The following is a 22,497-nucleotide window of genomic DNA, read 5'->3' on the forward strand; positions in this document are numbered from 1 at the left end:
GGTTTGTTTGATGTTCGTGTTTGCAAATAGGATTTGGGATTGTCACTTAGCTTAAAGATTTACAAACTTGATTGATGTGTTGTCTTATCCTATGGTTTTGCAGTGTATTGTTGTTAGAGGAGAAAGGGTATAAAGTCAAGTGAAACAGGTTGATTATTTGGTTTTGGTTTTCTTTGGTTACAGAACTCGGATTTTGGGTCTGAAACATGTTCTGAAAACTTGAGAGCAAGATCTTTCTATTGATATAAAGATAGTCTTCAGGGTCCATTTGGTTTGATGGAAAATTGCTTCCAAAGTTGACTGTTCGCAGGGTTGTGTCATTCGGATTATGTGTTGGGAATATAGTCATAACTTTAAAACCGTGAGTCAAAAACAAGATCTGTTTTTTTCTGTGGCTTTGTATGAGATAAATCTGTTTTTCGGATTATGTGTTGTGAATCTTTCCATCAAGTTTCATAAATTTCTAGGTTGTTTTGGCACTCTGTTTGTCATCTGCATCAAGACAGACGAATTTAGTAGCTTTATGGCTTTATTGTCTCTGTTCAGGATTAAGAATAGTCCTACTATGGTTTTTGCAGTTTCATTTTTGATTTTGGTTCTGATTTTTGCAGTCTCTTAGTAACTCTGAATTTGTTTATTGGTTTTGCAGGAAACATTTGGGAGTTTGATGATTACATAGATTCTTTCCCACTCTAAGCCAAAAGTGATTCCTCTGCTTCAATCCTAAGTCTTTTGGTCGTATTCACAAGTTTTTATTGTAAAAACTTATAAAAAATTGTTATAAATAATTTATATTGGGATTTCTAGAGTTTTTGTTTGGTTTTGAATGAAAATTTATGTATTTATATTTTTAGATCAATATATAAAATTAATATGGTTAAGATTAAGAGGAAAAAATTGTTAGATCAAAACATGGATATTTTGGTCATTATTCTAATCAAATCCATTTAGATGAGAATGTAAAATAACTAAACAAATACATTTCCATTCAGATTCTACGCTCATCTACACAATTGGAGCTAAACATATTTTGGTCATTATTCTAATTGTTAGACCACGACCTCATCTACACAATTGGAGCTAGTAACTATAGCCAAGACTGGTTCTACGCTCATGTCACAAGAAACAATGGTGGTTCGACGTACAAACCAACGACATGGCAGATCGTGTTTCATCTTCCATACGTGAACATGAGAGGCAGCTACACATTGCAGTTAGCTTTAGCCTCAGCTGCACGGGCTAATCTACAAGTACGGTTCAATAACCAATACACAACGGGCTATATCGGAAGGGATAATGCTATAGCAAGACATGGGATCCACGGAATCTACCGGCTTTATAGCATCAATGTGCCTGGAAGGTTGCTACGAACAGGGACCAACACGATTTATCTTCGACAAGCTAAAGCATCAGGACCGTTCGAAGGACTTATGTATGATTACATTCGTCTCGAAGAGCCTTCTAGAGATTAAATTCATTTCTTTAGTTATTTGTTTTCGTTTTTTGGTTTTCTTGGGTATTATTATTTGGGATTTTATTTTTAACATTGTTGTTTTAATTTAAAAGAAATGTGTCATTATTTTCTTCTATACGATTCTGTTTTCAATTAATCTTTTTTTTTTTTTTTTTTCAAAGTTTATGGCAGTAAGTAAACAGACATTGAACCGGACCGGTTTTGAATCAATCGGTTAGGGCAATTAGGGTTAAATTCGTCATTTCAGCGTTACGACCTCTTCTTCTAGCTTAAATTTTATGCAAGAGCGAGTAAATCAATTTCTTCTCCTTCCTCTTTTCTCTTGAAATTCGAACTCTCACAGAAGCTTCGTCTCGAATTCGATCTATCTAGGGTTTGGTTTATGAGGTAAAGCTTCGTTTGACAGATTTAGATTCTGATGATGATGACGAATCTGTTGTGTTTGTTTCTCGTGAAAATTTTGAAATTAGGTCGTCTGGGGGGGACACAGATCTCGTATCTTTTCTTCGATTTCGCATTCTTCTGCATTTGGTTTACGTATCTGTCTCGCTATTGATTCACTGTTCTTAGAGTTGTCTCGAACGAATCTATGAGAATTAGGGATGAAAACGAGACTTGTTTGTTTCGGCTGCTAGGGTTTCTTATGTATTATATATTCAAGATTCTTTCTTATGTTTGTTTCGGCTACTAATCTTGTTTTATTGCTCTTTTTTTTTTTCTTTCTTGCAGCTCAAAGGAGAAACCCACTCTCGGGTATGTATGTAGCTACATTTTTGTTGTTTGTAGTTTGACACGTTGGTCTATGTTATTAATTCTTTGTGATTCTTCCATGGGAGTTGAAAACTTGATGTTCTGATAATTATGTTATTGTCGTTTTAATCAATTTAGTTCTGATATTTTCAAATTGTTGATATTTTCAATTTAGAAGGCTTGCTCTTAACCTTGAGAGTTGAGACCAATTATGTTATTGTACCTTGAGACTTGAGACTTTAATCGATCTCACTTGAGCCTTTCAATTAGTTTAGAATGGCTGTATTTAAAGTTGTGTATATGACTTTTGGAACTACTTGTTTATTTTATATCTTGTTTCATTTTTATGTGTAGAGGTACGCGGATTAAGACCCGCAAAAGGAATATTGCTGCTCCTCTCGACCCTGCAGCTTTTTCTGATGCTCTAGTGCTGATTTATCTGGATAATGCTGGTGATCTGGTACTTTTTTCAAGTTTTTTTTGAAGTATTTCATTTTTCTATTTTATTTGGCTTGACAAATGTCGTGCACCTTAACTTGTGACTTTGTTTTTGCTTGTCTTAGGAACTTGTTGCCAAAAGTTTAGAGTCATCAGATCTTAATTTCTCAAGATACGGTGATATTTTCTTTGAGGTAATTCTACATATGTTGATTCTGCCTCTGCTGTCTTATATTGCTTATGTCTATTATATGTCTTCCTTAGAGATAATTTCTCATGTCCACGTGAAATTTATATTCTCACCTGGTTGGGTCATCACTTTCCCACAATCTGTGTTTATATATATTCACTGAAGTTGGTGTAATAATCTGCCTGACTGTTTATGTTCTTCACTATCTTGTCGATGTTTGATTTTCTTCAATATCATCGGATACTAGTTTTCTTTTGTTTTTGTTTTCTGGTATCAAATGACTTATATTTTGCTTGTTTTTCCGAGATTATTAATTGATGGATCTCTCTTATCATTTAAGGTTGTTTTCATTGGAGGACGTACACAAACTGGTTCAGTGAAATCTGATGAAGGGGAACGCCATCCCTACTCTATAATCGATTGTGAACCAACGCGTGAAGCGATTTTACCATCAGTTGTATACATACAGAAAATTTTGCGGAGGAAAGCCTTCCTTATAAAGAACCTTGAAAATGTTACGCGGAGATTCCTGCAGTCACTGGAGCTTTTTGAGGAAAATGAGAGGAAGAAGCTTGCAATATTCACAGCGCTCGCATTCTCCCAGAAGCTGTCAGGATTACCTGCAGAGACCGTCTTCCAGCCATTACTTAAGGATAATCTTGTTGCCAAAGGGATAGTGCTCACTTTTGTAACAGACTTCTTCAATGAATATTTGGTTGAGAACAGTCTTGATGACTTGATTTCTATTCTGAGGCGTGGCAAAATGGAAGACAAACTCTTGGAGTTCCTGCCACCCACAAAGCGGACTACTGAAAGTTTTGCTGAGCATTTCACGTGAGTTTTAATTGCTTGAAGTTTGCTGCATTCAATATTATTAAGTTGCTGTTGTTTTCTTGCTCTTCTGATTCCCTATATTTCTCTAAATTTTTAGTTGTTTATTATTAATATGGATATCATTGATAAGATTCACTTAGTGAAAATGCTTTTATATAGGTAGACTTTTTGTCGATAGTTTGTTGAGTTCAACAGGTCCTCGTCCTGCTGAATGTTTTTATTATTTGTCTTTTGTTGTCTCTGCTGTCTTAATGAACCTGTAAAATTGATATATTTTTCTTCTGATATATAGCAAGGCAGGATTGACAGCTCTGGTAGAGTACAATGAAAGGAAAATATTTGAGGTGAAGCTCAAGGAAATCAAAGCGGTCCTTACAAGCCAAGTGACAGAGGAAATAAATGTAGATGAAGTGATTGAAACTGTGAAGCAACAGGTAAAAGATGCAAAGCTGCCAGAGATTGAGGTTGTGCATGTGATCTGGGATGGAATAATGAATGCTGTTCAATGGTCTGGTAAAAACCAGCAGCAAAATTCAAATGCTGTATTACGCCAAGTGAGTTTATTTTTGAGTTATTGTAAGTTTGAAGGAAGAATAAGTTGTTTGATCTTAAAGCTAAGCTAGTCGCTATATTGTGGTATAGGTGAAAACATGGGCGCCGCTACTGAACTCGTTGTGCAGTAGTGGTAATATGGAGATGGAACTGATGTACAAAGTACAGATGCAATGCTATGAGGATGCAAAGCTGATGAAAGTGTTTCCTGAGGTAGTGAGGTCTCTGTATGAACTTGATGTGCTCGCTGAAGACACCATTCTCCACTGGTATCGCAAAGGGACCAACCCGAAGGGCAGGTACTATTTTTTGATTTTTTTGCACAAAAAGAAGGTTAATAATAGGATTCTTAGTAATAATATTAAAGGTAATAATGGTGTGTGTTGGGTTTGCATTGCAGGCAAACGTTTGTGAAGGGATTGGAACCGTTTGTGAACTGGCTGGAAGAAGCCGAAGAAGAGGAGTGAGTGAGAGACGCTCTGCTTTTCGTTTTTTTTTTTTTTTCACTCTATTCTAATAAAACAAGCACAATCTTTGCTTCGCTTACCGCAAAATTCAGATGCTTTTCAAGGTTTTGATTCCTACATTGTAGGTGTGATTTTTGTGAATGGATACTTATTACTTCCTTAATGGATCGTTTGTTGGTTTATATAGACAGCTTGTGCGGTAATGTCATCTTGAAAAATACTTGAGGAAAAAAAAAAAAAAAAACCTTATCCAAAAGTGAGGAGATTTTGTTATTTAAAAGGGAACCACAAAAAAATGGAGGAAGGAAGGCATTAAGCCGTTGGCCACACAATCAGATAAATCATAATGGAAATAAACTCCGATGGCTACTACTTCTTCCTTCCTCCTCCCTGCCTCCCCTCCCTACGCCGCCTCTCTCCGGCGGCGTTTCTTCCGCCGCTCTTGGCTTTCCTCTAAGATCCACCACCGTCTTCCCCGAGGTACATTACTACTACTCTTCTCTGTTTCACATGTCATCACTTCTCTGATTTTTCTGTATCTTTGGATTATTCTGGAATCTTCTTCTTCTATTTTTTATGTGATCTTGTTAGCCTTTGAATTAGGGTTCCAGACTTCCAGTTCTTGTTACTTTTTGGGTTTATGAGTGATTTCCAGCAACTTCTAAATTTGAGTGGTTGTTATAAGCGATATTTGAAGAATCTAAGTCAAAGTTCCAACTTGAATTTTCACATATTTCTCAAACCTGTGTTGTCTTCTAACTAAAGTCCTGGTTTATCTTACCGAGATCCATGATCTCACATTTGTCAGTTTATCATCTTCTTCCTGTTTGGTTACTCTGCCTTATAACTACTGTATATAGAGTTAAACCCCACATGTAGTCTAGTCTATGTATAAACCCAAGGATATAAGATTTACTTTGATGTGCGTCTAGGGCCTGAGCACAGATGAATGCCAGAAAATGGTTTTAAGAAACGCATGGTACAATGAATTTCTAATATGATTCCATGTTTTATCATTTTTCATATGATTTTAACCCTTACGTTCAAAATTGTAGTACTATTCTGAGTTGAATGATACTTTTCTTTTTTTATTTTTTTCTTGATCCCTATTGATTGTATATCTCCCACTCTGCTCTATCTTACTATGCAACTATCTTGTCCTTTTTGTCTCAGTTATGAATGATTCCACCAGGACTGAAGTATCCATTGATAAATCAGAAGTAGACAAGCTTGTTGATAGGATTGATTTTGGGGAATTATGCAATGATTTTGAGTGCACAAGTAGCCCGCAGGTGGAATCCACAGCCAGACAACTTGTTCGCGACATTCTTGAAATCAGGGAAGGAAATCGTGCCTTTGCATGCTATGCAGTTTCCGTTAAATATAAGGTACATTTCTCTGTCACATTGTAATTTGCAATGTATATTGTTTTCAGATAGATATGATTCAAGTAAATTTGGCGCTAGTTAATCCATTTTGCTCAAAATGGCTCTTGGATATGTATACTTAATTGAGTACTATTTATCTTGTGAGTGAATTATTCCAGCTTCAAGCAGGCTAGAACAAATTTGTAGGAACCTCTTGTCTTCTAGGCAGTTCATGCAACTGAATCAAATTTCTTACCTGTTTTGTGTAGCTTGGGCTATTTTTTGCGGTTGAAATGATGTCTAGTTCATGAACAGATGAGATAGTTCTTACGAGTTGCTGTTGACATGGGAAGCAAATCATTTTTTTTATAGTCAAAACACCATTAATTAAAGGGTTAAGGATATATTTTTTAGGTGAAAAGGCAGTATGACTAACAGGCTAATGGGTGAAGAATATATATTGTGTTTAGACATGGTCCAATAGAATTGATTTGCTTCAACGTTACTAGTCTTTGTTCCATTATTTCTGCTGTGATGTTCAGATCGTTGGCAGTAAGTAAATACATCGTGATTGATAGTGATTGCAGGATCCTGTTAGAAGTTTTACAGGTCGTGAGAAGTATAAAAGACCATTGTGGATAACTAGTGGATTAGAGAATCCTACGGTGGTGAGAATCGATCTCAACCCTTAACTTTTTTTTGCATGTTCTAATCCTTTCGGTTACAATAATGTGATTCTCTTCCTCTTATATGTAGACGGTACAGGAGATGGTAATGTTGTCCACCAGCGTCTTGCGTATTAAATGGAGAGTCAAAGGAAAACCCAAATCTTTTCTTGCTGCTGTAAGTGGAGATTTGATAATCAAAGTCAAATCTGAATTTACTCTTAACCAGATTAGTGGCCAAGTGATTGAGCATGAAGAGTCTTGGGACTTATCCTCATCGTCCCCTATTGCACAAGCCTATTTCTGGACATCACGCCGCCTCTTTGCTGCTTCTGAATCCGCAAAAGATTTGAGAGATGTCACAAAAGACTTGACCGCCAATTTGACAACTCGAAAAGAGGACACAGATATATATCGGGATCCAACCGATCCGAATAAGGTCAGTTTCAACTAACAGTATTGTATAATCATATAGACACTGATAATGTTTGGTTCTGTCAACTAGTCAGTTTGATTGAAATCCTTAAAGCTGAAGCAATCCCGAGGCATGCTAGACATAAGGCTACATAGTCGTATCTATTATATACATTGTAGTATTGGATGTCAACTAAAAGAATGTTACTTGTGGTGATGCAGTTTTTCCAAAGAGATAACAGCTTTGAGAGAGATGGGTATCAGATTGCACTGTTTCTAGCCATTGTATACTTTGTTGTACAGTTCTTGAAGAACACCCTCTAATTGCTCCCTTCTCAATAACATATTTGTAAATTTCAATATATTTTTGTATATGATCTGTATAAAAAAACTCAACAAGCAAAGAGATGTGTGTGTTTGGAAGACTTCTAAAATAATTTCATCTTCTTGTAGCATCCTTCACCAAGACAATGCACATATTACCAGATGAATGGTCTCTTTTTTACTATGCTAATGAAGTAAAAACCACTGCGATCAATGTCAACAAAACTGTAAGAAGCTTTGTTGTCATCAACAAAGGAGGAGCCGATGAGAGATTGTCTGCTCCGACCGAGTAAACACCTCCTGATCCGTCTTTTACTTTGATGCTTGATGAACCTTCAACATATGAGACCCATATATTGGTATGACGAAGAAAGGATAAAGAGTCTGCTACTTCTTTTGGTTCTAGAGATACTTACAGTTATGATCTGCCCATCCGATCACCTCGTTCTCCAGATCGTATACTACTAACTTGTTCGAGAGCACCAAATCTACATAATAGATAGGTCAATGAATACACTACTTGTATTGTAACACATGGGAGACCAAAGTCGTACACACAACTGTGGTATGGTATGGTTAATCGTTATCGTCTAAAGTGAGCAATATCGAAAGAAAGATTATGAAGTTTACCTCCTAAGAGAATCACTTCTGATCTTTCATCAGTTGTCAGACCACCAGCTTGCCAACCGAAGCAATACAAGTCATCCTGTTGGTAAATGNTCAAGTGTGAAAAGATAATCATGAGGATAAACTGTCAGTTTGACAGAGTCCTCAAACTCAAAATTTACTGGTGGGAACGCCTCATCCACGCTGTGAGATTAAGGAGGAAAGAAATTTAGCATATAACACACTGACAGCAAGACAAAAACCCTAGCGGGCATGCAAATATTGTAGATAATTTCAGAACAGCTTATAGATTTAGTTATACCACAAAACACTTACCAAGAGTGCATGATTGAAGCATGCTTATACAAAACACATAAAAAGTAATATACGAATACGCAATGATGAAGTCCAGCAATTGAATTGAGTATCTAAAACAAGAATGATTCGGAAATAAAACATCCTAAGGGAAAGAAACAAGCCGTCTTACTTTTTACTGAAGCTGAAACATTGAAAAGTTTCCTCTACTACGTGAAGTTTTACAGGTTGACGAGCAAGAATCTACACAGCAAAAACTCATGTCAGGATTTGTGATTCATGCAAACTAGAAATAAACACTAATATGAGTCTATATGAGCTAGCAGAGAAGAAAGTTACCGTTTCTATTAGGGAGTCATAAAGAACTTTTGGGAAGTAAGCCAAAGTTGTACCACTGTCAACAATGGTTCCTCCGTTCCTGACAATACTTGGTGGAAGGTCAAGAGCAGCTCCACCCACATCCATTCCCATCAACATAACATTGTAATGCATCCTAAAATTGTTCATTACAACACATGTTATAACAAGATTTAATATACAAGAGCATCCCTAGTTATAGTTCTAAATATGTATAAAGCGGTCGATATAAGAAGCTCTTCCTACAACATCAACTACTCATACTCTAGCTTCTTGATTGCAAAGAATAAATGAACTGAGAAGACAACAAGGCACGTACTGATTAGGTACCATAGGGGTTGTTTTAACTTTTGGAGAATCCACAACACCAACAGCAAAAATCCCACCTCCTTTAACATTATCCAAGCAATGCGAAAAAACTCTTTTCGCGTCCCCTGAGGCAGCTAGTTGTGAAAGGATAGAGGTGTTTGATTGTCCAAATCCCATAACACCATCAACTGCTGAATCACTATTCCCAAGTTGGCCAGATTGATCACTTCCACACCTGTCTCAAAGATAAGCCCTTATGAGAAAAAGAAAAAGAAATCTCACATCACAAACACACAAACAAAAGAGAAGGAAGATATCATTATTAAGCTCACCCGAACACCACATCCTGGCCAAGTGGTCCGGTTTTAAGATCTCCAGTAACTTGTTCTAGTGTTAACTTGTCCCTTATAAAGTTCCCATCACTTGTGCTTTCGTCCGCATAGACAATGTGGTAACTACATCCAACAGCGGGCTGACAGCTATCCGATTGCGAAATAAAAGAGCAAAAATCATCTTCACAACCGACCTTCGTCGCGGTCGAGGAAGCATTCACATCGAACAATGATAAACGGAACTGCATTGGCAAAACAAAGAAAACAAAGATGATCTAGCTAGCTAGCTGAGAACATTTCTCTGCACTTACCATTAGACACACTAGGTGAATAAGAAAGAAGGAAGCATTACATTCAAGTTAGTTTTGGTCGGACATTTCGGACACGGCGCGCAATTAACCCAAAGTATATCACTTCCTGTGTCAACTTGAACATGATATTCCTTTGGTGGCGTCCCGAGCTTAATTCTTGTGAAATATAAACTGTGAAACAAGAATCAAGAAAATGTTACTTCATTAGTACCTAAACTTACGCATTGTCCCAAATGATACGTAAACTATACCAAACAAACCAAAAACATACGATTAATACCAGATCAACTTTGCTATGTAGACAACGTCTCACATGCATCAAAATTACGGTTGTATCTAACAAAACATGTATCGGAAGTGAGAGGGAAAAAGAGCAAAACCCGACAGAGTCTACGCGGCTGTCTCCACCGAGAGGGAGATCAACGGAAGCGAGCATCCGAGAGTGGCGGCGCGTGTCGTGAGACTTGAAATGCTCGAGCTTCTTGTCTTTCCCTGCGAATTTGTGTTGTACCTTAAACACGAAGTTGCCAGATGCTAATTCGACCACGGTTACGAAAACTGCAACCACAATGCACAATTTTCTCCTCAGTTCCATCGCTAAGATATCTCCGGAGGAGAAAAATTTGAGATTTTATTTCGAATCTAATGGTGATTTCTCTGGTGATTCATAATATTCAGACAAAGAAACGGCAAAGAATATGCAGAGACGCGTTTTCAAAGACAGATTTAGAAAATTGCCAAATTGTGATGTTTGAATTTTTTTTTTTTTTTTTAATAAAGAAAAAACAGCTAAATTCTTGACTTTTCATTTATTACAAACCAATGCTTTTGTTTTTTATTTCTTTTTAGACCAATGCTTAAATTAGTAAGGAAAATCCATTTTGGGAACTATTGACAAATTAAAAAAAAAAAATCTTATAATAAAATATAAGGAATCCAGATAAAATGATACAGGTAACTATGAATGGTACACAAAATTTTCGCTATCACCTCTATTTTATCCCCTATATATTAATAGAGAAACACTCTCACTAGGAAGCTGAGGTATCGGGCTTACAAAGCTCATGTACATTTTTTAATAAATATACTTACTTCTCATTATTATTTACAAAAATATGCCATTAAAATATATGAGACAATGTTTATTTTCATTAGTTTTCAAAAATGAAAGAATTAATCAACTATTAAAATTCGAAAACATATTTAATTATCATTTTCATAACCTATCTAATTATCAAAAATAAATTACATTTCACAAAAAATTATAAACTATTTAATTTTTTGAAATACTAAACTTATTCTCTTATCCTATTTTGAAAAAGTTTGATGACTATTCAACTATATTTAAAAATAATAATTGAATGAATTATCACAATAATCATAAAAGTAAATTACATACCACAATCAATTTAAACGTATTCAATTATTAAACTTTTTAAAACTCAAAACTTATTCTCCGGTTAAAAATAAATCTGATAACTATTCAAGTATAGTCACAATATAATCATAAAAATAAATAACATTTTGCCAACAATTTTAAATCTATTAACCAATTAATTTTTTTAACAACAAAAAGTTCATCTCCTATTAATTTTTTTACTGTATTGGTTTGATACGGTTGAAAATGTTAAACCATTTCAGAATTTAATTCATTTAAACTTAAAACTGAGTAGTCATCTTGATTTAATTTAGTAGAATATTGGTCTATTGGTTTCTATTATGTTGAACTAAAAACTTGTAGGCCTATCAAATTCTCAATCAAAGTACATATAGTGAAAAGTAACAACAGAACGTGGGCAGTTAAAATGAATTTAAGTTATGAACATAGTTTTATTGCACTACATACATATGTAGACAAGTATAAAAGTTTATCATTTAAAAAATATAAACGGAATGAATAATTACCGAATTTCGTTTTCATTTGCTATCATTATTATTTTTTAATTATTGAAATACTCTGTCCGTTCCAAATTATAAGATATTTTAGCCTTTTATTTTGTTTCATTTTATAACATATTTTTTTCACATTTCTATGCATCAGTTATCTTTATTAATATGTTATGACCATTTGTATTTTCCAGTCTTTTTTGTCAATTGGTTCAATTTTTGGAATAAATTTTTAATCATATATTTTATGTAAAAATAACAAAACATTTATGATTTCTTAAATATTGTGCTTTTAGCTAGAAAAATCTTATATTTATGAATGGAGGGAGTATTATATTAAGAATAGAAATTTACTAAAAACAATTAAATGTTGTAAACCATTGAAGATGGATCTCCATAACCGGCCCATACATGTCCAAGTCCACAAAGGCCCATCATCCTACCTCCACTTATTCCTTGTCGGTTTATGATTCCCATTGTACTTAGAGTTTGTGTACTCTTATATATATGTACTATTATCGATTGAATGAATAATACACAAGAGAATACAACCTCTAGTTTCACATCTTGCATAACACGTTATCAGCACGTGGTTGCTCTAAAAAAGTTTTTCAAAAATCCCCTAACCCTAAATCACTAAAAACCGCACATTAGCTTGTTGTTCGTGATCAGTATGTGTTCGTGACTAGCTCGTTGTTCGTGATCAGTCCGTGTTTGTGACTAGCTTGTTGTTCGTGATCAGTCCGTGTTTGTGATCAGCTCGAGGTTTTCCGTGGTCTTAAGCTCCTGGATCAATCCATTCAACCCCATCGGTGTTTAAGGTAAATAATCGAACTCATCGGACACATATATATCGAATCTGATCCTAATTGTATTAGAACCCTAAAATCTACATATTCACAATTAACAAACAAAATCCTAAAGCTTTAAATCCTAGATATCCTAAACTCTAAGTCTCGATTTTGAAACCCTAAATTTTAAAATCCGATTGCTTGAGGTTAAGGATTGCTTAGTATAGAGTGTTTGCTATTAAACTGATTGTTCTATGTTTGAAATCCGATTGTTATTGACTGCTTGTTTAAAAACCGACTGCATGAAAACCTAAAATCAAATCTTAAAATCGGAACCCTAAGAAAAACATAATCCTATTCAAAAAAAGGAAAACTTAAAAGAGAAAACCCTAAAACCCAAAATTATTTGCATATTTCCCTTATTCATACTAGATCAATTTGTCTAGGATTGTTTCATGCATAAACTAACCACATGATCAAGTAAGAAATCTTTTACTAGGACAAGCATGGTTCGGTCTTAAAACCCGCATGGCCTAGATTAATTTGATTACATGTTTCGGTCTTAAAACCGCATGGCATAAATTAAATCGATTGCTTGTGTGTCGTATAGATGTCAAAGATCAACAAACTCCAATATGCTGCACTTAATGTCTCTGGAGACAACTACTTACAATGGGCTTTGGATACTAAGATTACCCTGAAATCAAAGGACCTATGTGAATGTATCGAAGATGATAACGATACCACTGAAAAAGAAAGATATAAGGAGATTCTCATCATACGCCATCACTTTGCTGATAGTCTTAAAAATCAGTACCTTACCATTGAGAATCCTCTTGACCTTTGGGTACAGTTGAGAAATAGATATGTCACCAAAAGACGGTGCTTTTACCAAAAAGCCCAATTCGATTGGAAGAACCTAAGAATCCAGGATTTTAAAACCGTGGATGAGTAAAACTCAGAGCTATTTAAGATAGTTTCAATCTTGAAACTATGTGGTAAGGAGGTTACTGAGAAAGACTTGCTAGAGAAAACATTCTCAACCTTTCACACTAATAACATACTGCTTCAGCAATATAATCTATGATTTTGCAAGAAAATGGATGCTTCTCCAAAAGTAATTTGGAAAATAGAAGATTCAGTATTTACAATTTTTGAAATAGTTTACTTATGTGAAAATTTATAGTGTATAACAAATAAATCCCTCCTATCTTTGAATAATGTTGACACCTTGATAAAATAAAATATATATCATTGTTATATATGGCTGATATAAAAAAAATAAAGTAGAAAACAGAATGAATGTAATGAGGTGTGTAAGATCCTTAAACAATCTAAAACAGGATGTTTGTACTAACATGTACTTTAAAGCTATTTTTTATCAGGATGTTTGTCACATCAATTTTGGATAACATTACGGGTACGGACGGAATAAAAAAAGATGGGTTAGTAAATTTATTTCTTAAACTTTATCTAATTTGGATAAGAATTGACTATGTGATAGATAACGAACTACTTTGAGACATGTATTTTGAGAATTTTGAATATTTTTGAAAATATTCTGAGAGTTTTTGATTTTTTTTACCTTAATTGATGAAACGGAACATTATGAGACTTAAAAATTCTAAGAGCAATATATACTAATTTGAGATGAAACGGGACAGTTACGAGACTTGAAAATTCTAAGGGGGGTGTATTCAACTTGACATTTTAAGTGATTTGTGTGAAACTTACAAATCCTATGTTATTCAATCATGTATTTTAAAAAGTCTATTAAAATCCACTGTTATTGAACTGATGATTTAAAAATCTACTTTAAAATCCACTGTTATTCAAAATAGTTTGTGGATTTGGATTTTAATGATTTTTGAGATTCTGGAGGATTTAGGTGGGATTTGTTTAGTTAAAAATAGAGAAATCCAAATCTCATGGTTTTATGTGGGATTTGAAAGAATTTTACAATAAATCATATCAATTTCCCTAAAATCTTTCAGAATTCCAAATTTTCTAAATCCCATCAAATTTTTTAAAATCATGGTTTCAATACACCCCCCTAAGAGAAATGTACAGTTATACATAAATTCAAAAACTTTACTATTCTGAGAATTTTTGAATTTTTTTTACCCCAATTTACTATATATACATTTTCTAATTACATTTGGAAAAAAACCTTGGAGCTTGAAGTTATTTGCAACCAATGTCATTCACATTTAATATTAAGTTTAGAAATTCATTAATTCTACCCAAATTTGATTTTTTAAATAAAAACTACAGTTATACATAAATTCAGTTTAATTGTTACAGAAGAAAATGCCATAAATTTTGGTTTAACTGTTATACATAAATTTAAATTTTATTTTAAAGAAACAAATCAACTCTACCTAATTTTCTTATTAATCGCAGTCAAACTAAAAACAACAATCAATATTTTACGAAAACATAAACTATAATATCTTAATTACATTTTCGATTCACAATCATTGGTATATTAGAAGAATATTCTCTAAAATCATCATAAACCCTCCTCACACATTCCACAAAATCTGAGATCTTGAAGATACTGTATGCTAACAAGACTATCTCTACTCTCACGTTAAACCCTATCTCATATTATTTCTGTAAAATATGGCTCATTCAACGCACTCATAACATCAACACCAAAAACACATATTCAAAATCATATGTGTGTTAATTTTTTTAACTAACATCGTTATACTAATCGCGGTTTTTTTTTTTGTTATTTGTTTCTACATGTGGTTGGCCAAATTTTTAGTAATGGGAGATGTAGATGCTTGAAGATTACAACAGACCATTGCATAATCATGATTTTTAATTGAGAAATGAAAGTGAGTTTTAATAAATATTTCTTGGTATTTAAAACCATACCTTCTTTTTTTTATATATATCAGATTTAAATCATTGTGTTTTTTTCCATAGTGATTATATATAGATTGACGTGTACCTTCCATAGTAATTGTTGTCTGTTTGATCAATTTTGCGAAAATCAAAACCTGGAAAGGTAAATCTTCTTCATTTATTCCCATTACAAAAAAAAACGATATGAGTAAGACTAATCACTACTAATCGATTATAATGTTTATAGTGATTAAAAACTTGTCTAATTCTTTTAATGTGTTTTAAGTTCATGTCAATCTCCCCTTTCATGAAGTTGATGCTTTTCCCTTTTTTGTCAAACAAGTTGATGATTTCCTAAGGTTCTAATTCTGAAGAAAATATGGGTTTGAAAGCTGCTACGCTTGACTTTGAGAATAACTGGATAAGAATCTAAAAGAAGAAAGATGATGTGAAGGTTATAGACAATTAAGAGAACTCAACAAAACTGGTGGGAGTCAAAGCTTGAGAAGGAGTGAGCTAGTGCTTTGTTTTGTATTAGCAGACTGTTTTGTTATATTTTACTTCTCAGACTTTTAACGTTTTGTCAGAACATAGTTTTTAATTTTCGTACTTATGAATATGGTTTTATTGAATTCCGAAGAGGTTGGCATGAATCCATAATTTTCATTATTATTTTCATATTTTTTTTATCCTAGTTAAAATCAAGGATTTAATAAGTTGAGCTAGTGGCCTAATGCTTGATCCATGGTTGGTTATATAGCGAGACGGTTTGGGTCGATATTAATAGAATTTTAAAATATTATTAATTTGATGCTATAACAAGGATACTCATCATTTTATTATTTTGCTAACATCATCCACATTAAAATATTATACATATTTTAATGATTAAATTATGATTATGTAAAAAACAAATTGTCGTGCCGTATCACACATGTTAAATATTATGCCGACTAATCACCATTTCTGACATAAACAACACAATATAGATTGTCAAATAAATTACAAACTATCCACAAAAAAAATATATGAGTATTTTTGAAAATATTTGAGAGTTTTTGAGAGTTCTACTTTTTACTAACTAAATACAGATTAAATATTCAAATGGATAATTCATGTATTTTGTCTAAATGTTTTGGCCAAACTTTTTTAATTAAAACTGTATAATGGGTCATTAATTAATTATCATAGAGAACGATTATAAGACTTAAAAAGTTTTATGAGACATGAATAGATGAGACGTGACAGGACGAGATGGAACTAAGAGGATGAGATGGAACGAAACGGGACGAGAGCAAACTAAAATCAAACTAAATTTTGATACACTTAATTAGGCCTGGACATTCGGGTTCCCAAACCCGATCGGGTTTGGGTTTTCGGGTTTACACATATAGTACCCGATCGGGTTTTATATACTATCGGGTCGGGTTTGGATCGGGTTCCTTCAGGTTCGGGTTTTGTTCGGGTATACCCGAAACCCGAAGAACCCGATCAGATTGTCCAAAACCCGATCAAAACCCGATCATGTTCAAAGCAATGCAATATCAAATGTTCAAACAATGCAATGTCAAATGCTTACAAAGGTGACTTAAAGTCTTAAATGCAATGTTAAATGTTCAAAGCAAAAGAAAAAGGAATTCAAGTCTTCCAAAACATTCTACAAACGATTCAAGTATTTGAAATTAAAGAGAAAATCAACTTGCATCTTTCATTCTTTGGTTCACTTCTCTTTTGCATCTTTCCTTTGGCATGCGAATAACTTAAGGTCCTTCTGAATCACTTTCAAACTCTGAAAAAAAACAATTACAAGCATTGAGAAAATGAGTGATAGTTTATATTAACACAAAAAACTTAAGATAGTAAGCATTAGAAACAAACCTCTTTCAAGCCCATCCTCAAACTCAAACTCAGCAAGAATTTGTGCATTTGTAAGCACAATATCTTCAAACTTAAGGTCTTGCTTGAGCCACTGTTCTGTACACATCAAAATCTCCACCATATAGTGTGTGAGACAACTTCTATATGGGTTTATTATCCTTCCACTAGTGCTAAAAGCACTTTCAGAAGCAACTGAAGACACCTGCATAGCAAATAAATCCCTAGCCATTTGAGATAAAATTGGATACTTGCCACTGTTGACTTTCCACCAAGAGAGTACATCATACTCAATTCCCATCATCAGTTCATGATTCTCAACTTCTTCCCTGAGATAACTCTCCACCTCATTTGTGTTTCTAACTCCAATCTTTCTAAGCAATGTATCATACTTATGGTCCACTAGGTTGTATCCATCAAACTCATCCTCCATGGAGTCAAATACTCGATCTGTTTGTCTATCTTGAGTACTCTGAGTTGAAGACTGAGAATGAGAAAGTTCCTCATTTGCTCCTGCATCGTATCTTGTAGTATATTCTTTATACATTTCACGAAGGATGCTCAAAACTAAATCTTTCAACGCCATAGCTGTTACACTCTTTTCCCCATATAGCTCCTCAAAACACAAATTTGCATATTTCATCTTCTTCCTCGGATCGAATACACTATACCAACATCTTGTTGATGTTCTGCATGCCATCCCAGTACTTGTCAAATTTGTCAAACATCTTTTCTGCATTTACTTTCACGTCATTATCAGGACTCTGACAAAGCATGTGAAGCTTGACTGCTATGTTAACTATCTCCCCATAACACTTGTATCCATTCATAGTCGTAGATGCAGATACAACCAATGTCGCATGATAGAAAACTTGGAGAAACTTCACTAACCTTTCAACCTTACGCCAATCATCTCTCTGAAGAGGTCCAATCCTTTTCACTCCATTATCAATCTCTAAGAAATGATCATAATACATCTTATCTTCAAACTCCATCCTATCAAATGCTCCTTTAAACTTTAACGCCCTATTCAACATCAAATATGTCGAATTACATCTAGTGCAGACATCTAGTGGCAAACTTCCTTTTGAAAACTTACCAGAATCTACTCTCAACTGAAGTGACTTCCTCCTATTTGGTCCTTCTCTAACATATGAGATTCCATTGCGGATTGCAGTCACACTTGAATCAATCTCAGTCAGTCCATCCTTCACTATCAAGTTAATGATATGTCCAGCGCATCTCATATGCATAAAATCTCCACCCAAAACCAGAGAATCCTCACTAACTAAAGAGAAAGCAGACTGAAACTGACTCAAAGCACTAGTATTAGATGTTGCATTATCAACAGTAATAGTAAACAACCTTTCTATTCCCCATTTAGTTAGACATTTCAGCAGTGTATTGGCGATTGTTTTACCTCTGTGATCTTCAACATGCTTGAATCCTATAATTAGCTTCTTTAGACGCCAATTCATATCAATGTAGTGGGCAGTTATAACCATATAACTTGAACCTGTAAATTAAAAAAAAAACATTGATAAGAATCTTCACTAATTGAGTAGAAACATTAATCATAATATATTGCAATTGAGTAGAAACATTAATCATAAAACCGTACCAGTTATAGAGGAAACCCATATATCAGTTGTGAGTGAGACTCTTTGCTTGGTTGTGAGAAACCATTTTTTAAGAGTAGCTTTCCTCTCAACAAAAATCTTTACTATGTCTCTTCCTGCTGGCCTTCTTGCATGCGGCTTGTACAGGTTCACCTAAGTGGATTACATAAGAAAAAACAGTGATTAGAATCATGTATTAGAATCATGTATTAAAAACATAAGAAAAACAGTGATAGAAGATAGAAGTGGCACCTTGTTGCAAAAATGTTTCATTGCCGTACATTCTACAAACGACAATGGTAACTCTCCAATCACCACCATTTCATTCAATGCTTCTCTCAAAATATGCTCAGGCACTTTTCCATATTGTAAACTCCCATCTTTACTAATAACCTGTTGACCTTCGGATAGATTTTGACAGTCTTCCCATGCCAAATATGCCTTGCATATTTTTAGATGATTCCACAAGGTTTTTGTCCCTGACTTTGTTGGACAGCTGAATTCCTTTCCACAATAGTTGCAGTTATATTTGTCACGATTGTCCTTCATTCTTATGAAATGTTGCCATACATTTGATCTTGGGTTGAGAGTCTTTTGGGTCTTAGACTCAGGCTGCTCTGACTCGGATCCGTCATTACGAGTTTGTTCTTTTTTGCTCCTTCGATTAGACTCGGGTGTTAGAACCTCTTCTTCTTCGTGTATATCTCTCTCGTCATCAACAAACAGAGAGCTAAACTGTAAGGGCTACGAATAGGAAAACAACAACATAACTGTAAGGGCTACGAATAGAACAACAACAACAAACAATAGGCAAAGAGAGAAGAGGGCTATGAATAGGACAACAACAACAAAACACCGGATTAAGAGAGTTATCAGACCATAATCACCATCGTTGATATTATGACATGTTGTGTTGCAATGAATTGATGATGTTTTGTGATATGATGGGACATACACTACGAATTGGACAACAACAACAAAACTGTAAGGGGACATTATATTTTTGTTCATTGTTTAAACAGAGACGACAACCAACAATATTCAGTAACAAAATACACCAACAATATTCAACAAAACAAGGCAATGACCACTTCAATAGACAAACAGAGACGAATAGACTATCATGACAATCATAGACCCGATAACACTATCAACAACAACACTATCATAGACTATCATAGACCCGAAACCACTATCATAGACGAATAGACCCGATAACACTATCAACAACAAAACACTATAATCTTTGTATTTTGCTTACAAAAAATCATGGAAATAAGCAAGCGATAACACTATGATGAAAATAAAGAAGTAACAAACAACATCGATAACACTATCCAAATCGATAACAGAGAGCTAACAGAGAGCTACAAAAATCATGGCAACATATAACATAGAGCTACAAAAATCATGGCAACAAGAAAGATAGACCCGATAACACTATCCAAATCGCAGTACTCACAGTAAAATCTATCAAAATCGTTTCAGCTAAACATATAACAACAACTAGCAACAACACAACTGAGAACAGATGCAGTTTTACAATTAAGATATGAAGTTCTACAAAAACAAAATCCCAATTTTGAAGATGAAGAGAAAGAAGACAAACCTTTGATTTTCTCCGTGAAGTTTCAGAAGGAGGAGAAGATGCGACAACCCTTCGATTTGGTGTATCCAGTTTGACGATTTGGGGATTTAGGGATTATATATTTTTTTAAGAGAGAAACCCTACAAATTGTCTGCGAGTGCGAAGAGTAAAGTAAAATTAGGGATTTAGGGATGAGTGTTATATTTTCGGGTTATTCGGGTTTTAGTTCGGGTTTTGGGTATTACCCGAACCCGATCGGGTATTACCCGAATCCGATCGGGTATTACCCGAACCCGAGCGGGTATCCAAACTTTAGAAACATTACACCCGATCGGTTTTTACATACTTCCCGAACCCGAACCGAACCACCTACTTTGGGTCGGGTTCGGGTTCGGGTTTCGGGTTAGGTTAATATGCCCAGGGCGACACTTAATTTATGTACATACACTTCATTTATGTATTACAAATATCAAATTCTAACTTGTTTTTACGAATTTAAAATTTATATAAAAAATTGGTTCCATGTTGTAGCACGGGTTACTACATAGTTTGTTGTGAAACAAAATTTAGAATAACAACAATATGTTCCAAATAATATATATATATACTAGATGAGGACCCACCCGATGTGCGGGTTTAAAGTTTTATAAATTAAATTAAATTTAACAAAAATATATTAAAATTTGTTGTATGTTGTTTATAAATTTATTTTTGTTATAATACACTAATTTATATCTATTTACAAATCTTTAATGAATGTTAATATTAAAAGTGTATTCTTTTACACCTAAATATACTCTATGTTACAAATATATTCTTTATCACCACCTAGAAATTGTCTATATGAACACATTAAGCCAACTATTTTACTTTCACTTGTGCAAAGTTTTTTAATTACTAAAAGTGTTGGCTCAAAAAACATTTTGAACAAAAAATATATTATCTAATATACTAAACAATAATGTATCATCACAATAATGTATGACCACCATGGAGAAAACCTCGGCTTCGCCCTCATCTCTTATGGAGAGAACCTTGCGTCCAACCTCCTCCACCATGGAGAAAACCTTGGTTCCGCCTTCTTCCCTTTGGAAGATAACCTTGTGTCCAACCTCCTCCACCTTCCTCCTTTGGAGAGATAACCTTGTGTCCAATCTTCTCCACCATAGAGAGAACCTCGACTCTGCCCTCCTCCTGTGTGGAGAGAACATGTTCACTTCTTTTTGTTATCTCAAAATGGTTTGCTCCAACAACCAATGAAAGTAAAAACCATTTTCTAACGTCACAAAATCTTTAGATAGTAACTAATGTTAAATTTCCCAATGTATTCGTGATAGGAACTATGCAGAGTGAAAGTAATATAGCTGGTTTAATGTGTTTATATATTAATAATATACTAATCAATGATATACCATCACAATAATGTATGACCACCATGGAGAAAACCTCGGCTCTGCCCTCATCCCTTATGGAGAGAACCTTGCATTTAACCTCCTCCACCATGAAGAGAACCTTGGCTCCGCCTTCCTCCCTTGGGAAGCTAACCTTATGTCCAACCTTCTACACCATAGAGAGAACCTCGACTTTGCCCTCCTCCTGTGTGGAGAGAAAATGTTCACGTCTTTTTGCTTTCTCAAAATGGTTTGCTCCGACAACCAATGAAAGTAAAAATCTTTTTCTAACGTCACAAAATCTTTCGATAGTAACTAATGTTAAATTTCCCAATGTTTTCGTGGAAGTGCCTTTGATACACCATGATGTATCGTTTGTCTCTGTAACGCCTCAACCGCCACCTTTCTTAGGCTTTGAATGGAAGGACAGAAAAATTGCAGATCACCCTTTAATGTAGTTCTCCTATCACTAAGTTACCATTCAAGAATTTTTTTTTACTTTTAAAAGTTAATGCAGATGAGCTGTGTGCAGTTCATATTTTTTTGTCTTTTTGTGATAAATGCAGGAGAAATACATGCAGATCTGGTCTACAGCTTTTTTGATGCTGTTCACCCATGATCTGAATTTGAACAGCCAAATATTTGATCTACTTTTATTCTGCTTGATCTGCTTGACCACTTGATCTGCTCTACCTGATATGCTTTCTCCATTCAAGGCCTTAGTGAGCCCATGTCCACTCTCAGTCTATGGGCCCACCTTCCTAAGTGGGTCCTACATCTAATCC

General features: G+C 34.4%; 3 protein-coding genes and 1 pseudogene across 3 annotated transcripts in view; 3 read left to right on the plus strand and 1 right to left on the minus strand.

Moving 5' to 3' along the window:
• Positions 1-1,472, plus strand: part of LOC109132906 — an 8,520-nt gene extending 7,048 nt beyond the window's left edge. The window contains exon 3 of the mRNA XM_019245370.1: positions 1,054-1,472. Coding sequence (XP_019100915.1) covers positions 1,054-1,472 — 419 coding nt within the window. The remainder of the gene's footprint in view (positions 1-1,053) is intronic.
• Positions 1,761-4,891, plus strand: LOC104787510 (basic leucine zipper and W2 domain-containing protein 2-like). Its single transcript, XM_010513112.2, has 8 exons — positions 1,761-1,861; positions 2,204-2,227; positions 2,579-2,684; positions 2,788-2,856; positions 3,193-3,686; positions 3,979-4,240; positions 4,329-4,537; positions 4,639-4,891. The coding sequence occupies exons 1-8, from the start codon at positions 1,857-1,859 to the stop codon at positions 4,703-4,705; spliced, it is 1,236 nt and encodes a 411-aa protein (XP_010511414.1). The 5' UTR covers positions 1,761-1,856; the 3' UTR covers positions 4,706-4,891.
• LOC104787511 lies at positions 5,001-7,597 on the plus strand. Its single transcript, XM_010513113.2, has 5 exons — positions 5,001-5,185; positions 5,879-6,093; positions 6,660-6,740; positions 6,829-7,176; positions 7,374-7,597. Exons 1-5 carry the CDS (start codon positions 5,068-5,070, stop codon positions 7,473-7,475), a joined length of 864 nt encoding a protein of 287 aa, XP_010511415.1. The 5' UTR covers positions 5,001-5,067; the 3' UTR covers positions 7,476-7,597.
• Positions 7,639-10,432, minus strand: LOC104789529 (annotated as a pseudogene).

Source organism: Camelina sativa, chromosome 5 (assembly GCF_000633955.1).
Source record: "Camelina sativa cultivar DH55 chromosome 5, Cs, whole genome shotgun sequence".
Lineage (NCBI taxonomy): Eukaryota > Viridiplantae > Streptophyta > Magnoliopsida > Brassicales > Brassicaceae > Camelina > Camelina sativa.

Bases quoted from the DNA above. Each gene is read 5' to 3' on its own strand.
- LOC104787510 (XM_010513112.2), top strand. The intron at 2,228-2,578 runs GTATGTATGTAG...TTTTATGTGTAG, and splicing joins AAGGAGAAACCCACTCTCGG to AGGTACGCGGATTAAGACCC. The intron at 2,857-3,192 runs GTAATTCTACAT...TTATCATTTAAG, and splicing joins ACGGTGATATTTTCTTTGAG to GTTGTTTTCATTGGAGGACG.
- LOC104787511 (XM_010513113.2), top strand. From the start codon at position 5,068: ATGGCTACTACTTCTTCCTTCCTCCTCCCTGCCTCCCCTCCCTACGCC. The intron at 5,186-5,878 runs GTACATTACTAC...TTTTTGTCTCAG, and splicing joins CCACCACCGTCTTCCCCGAG to TTATGAATGATTCCACCAGG. The intron at 7,177-7,373 runs GTCAGTTTCAAC...GTGGTGATGCAG, and splicing joins ATCCAACCGATCCGAATAAG to TTTTTCCAAAGAGATAACAG.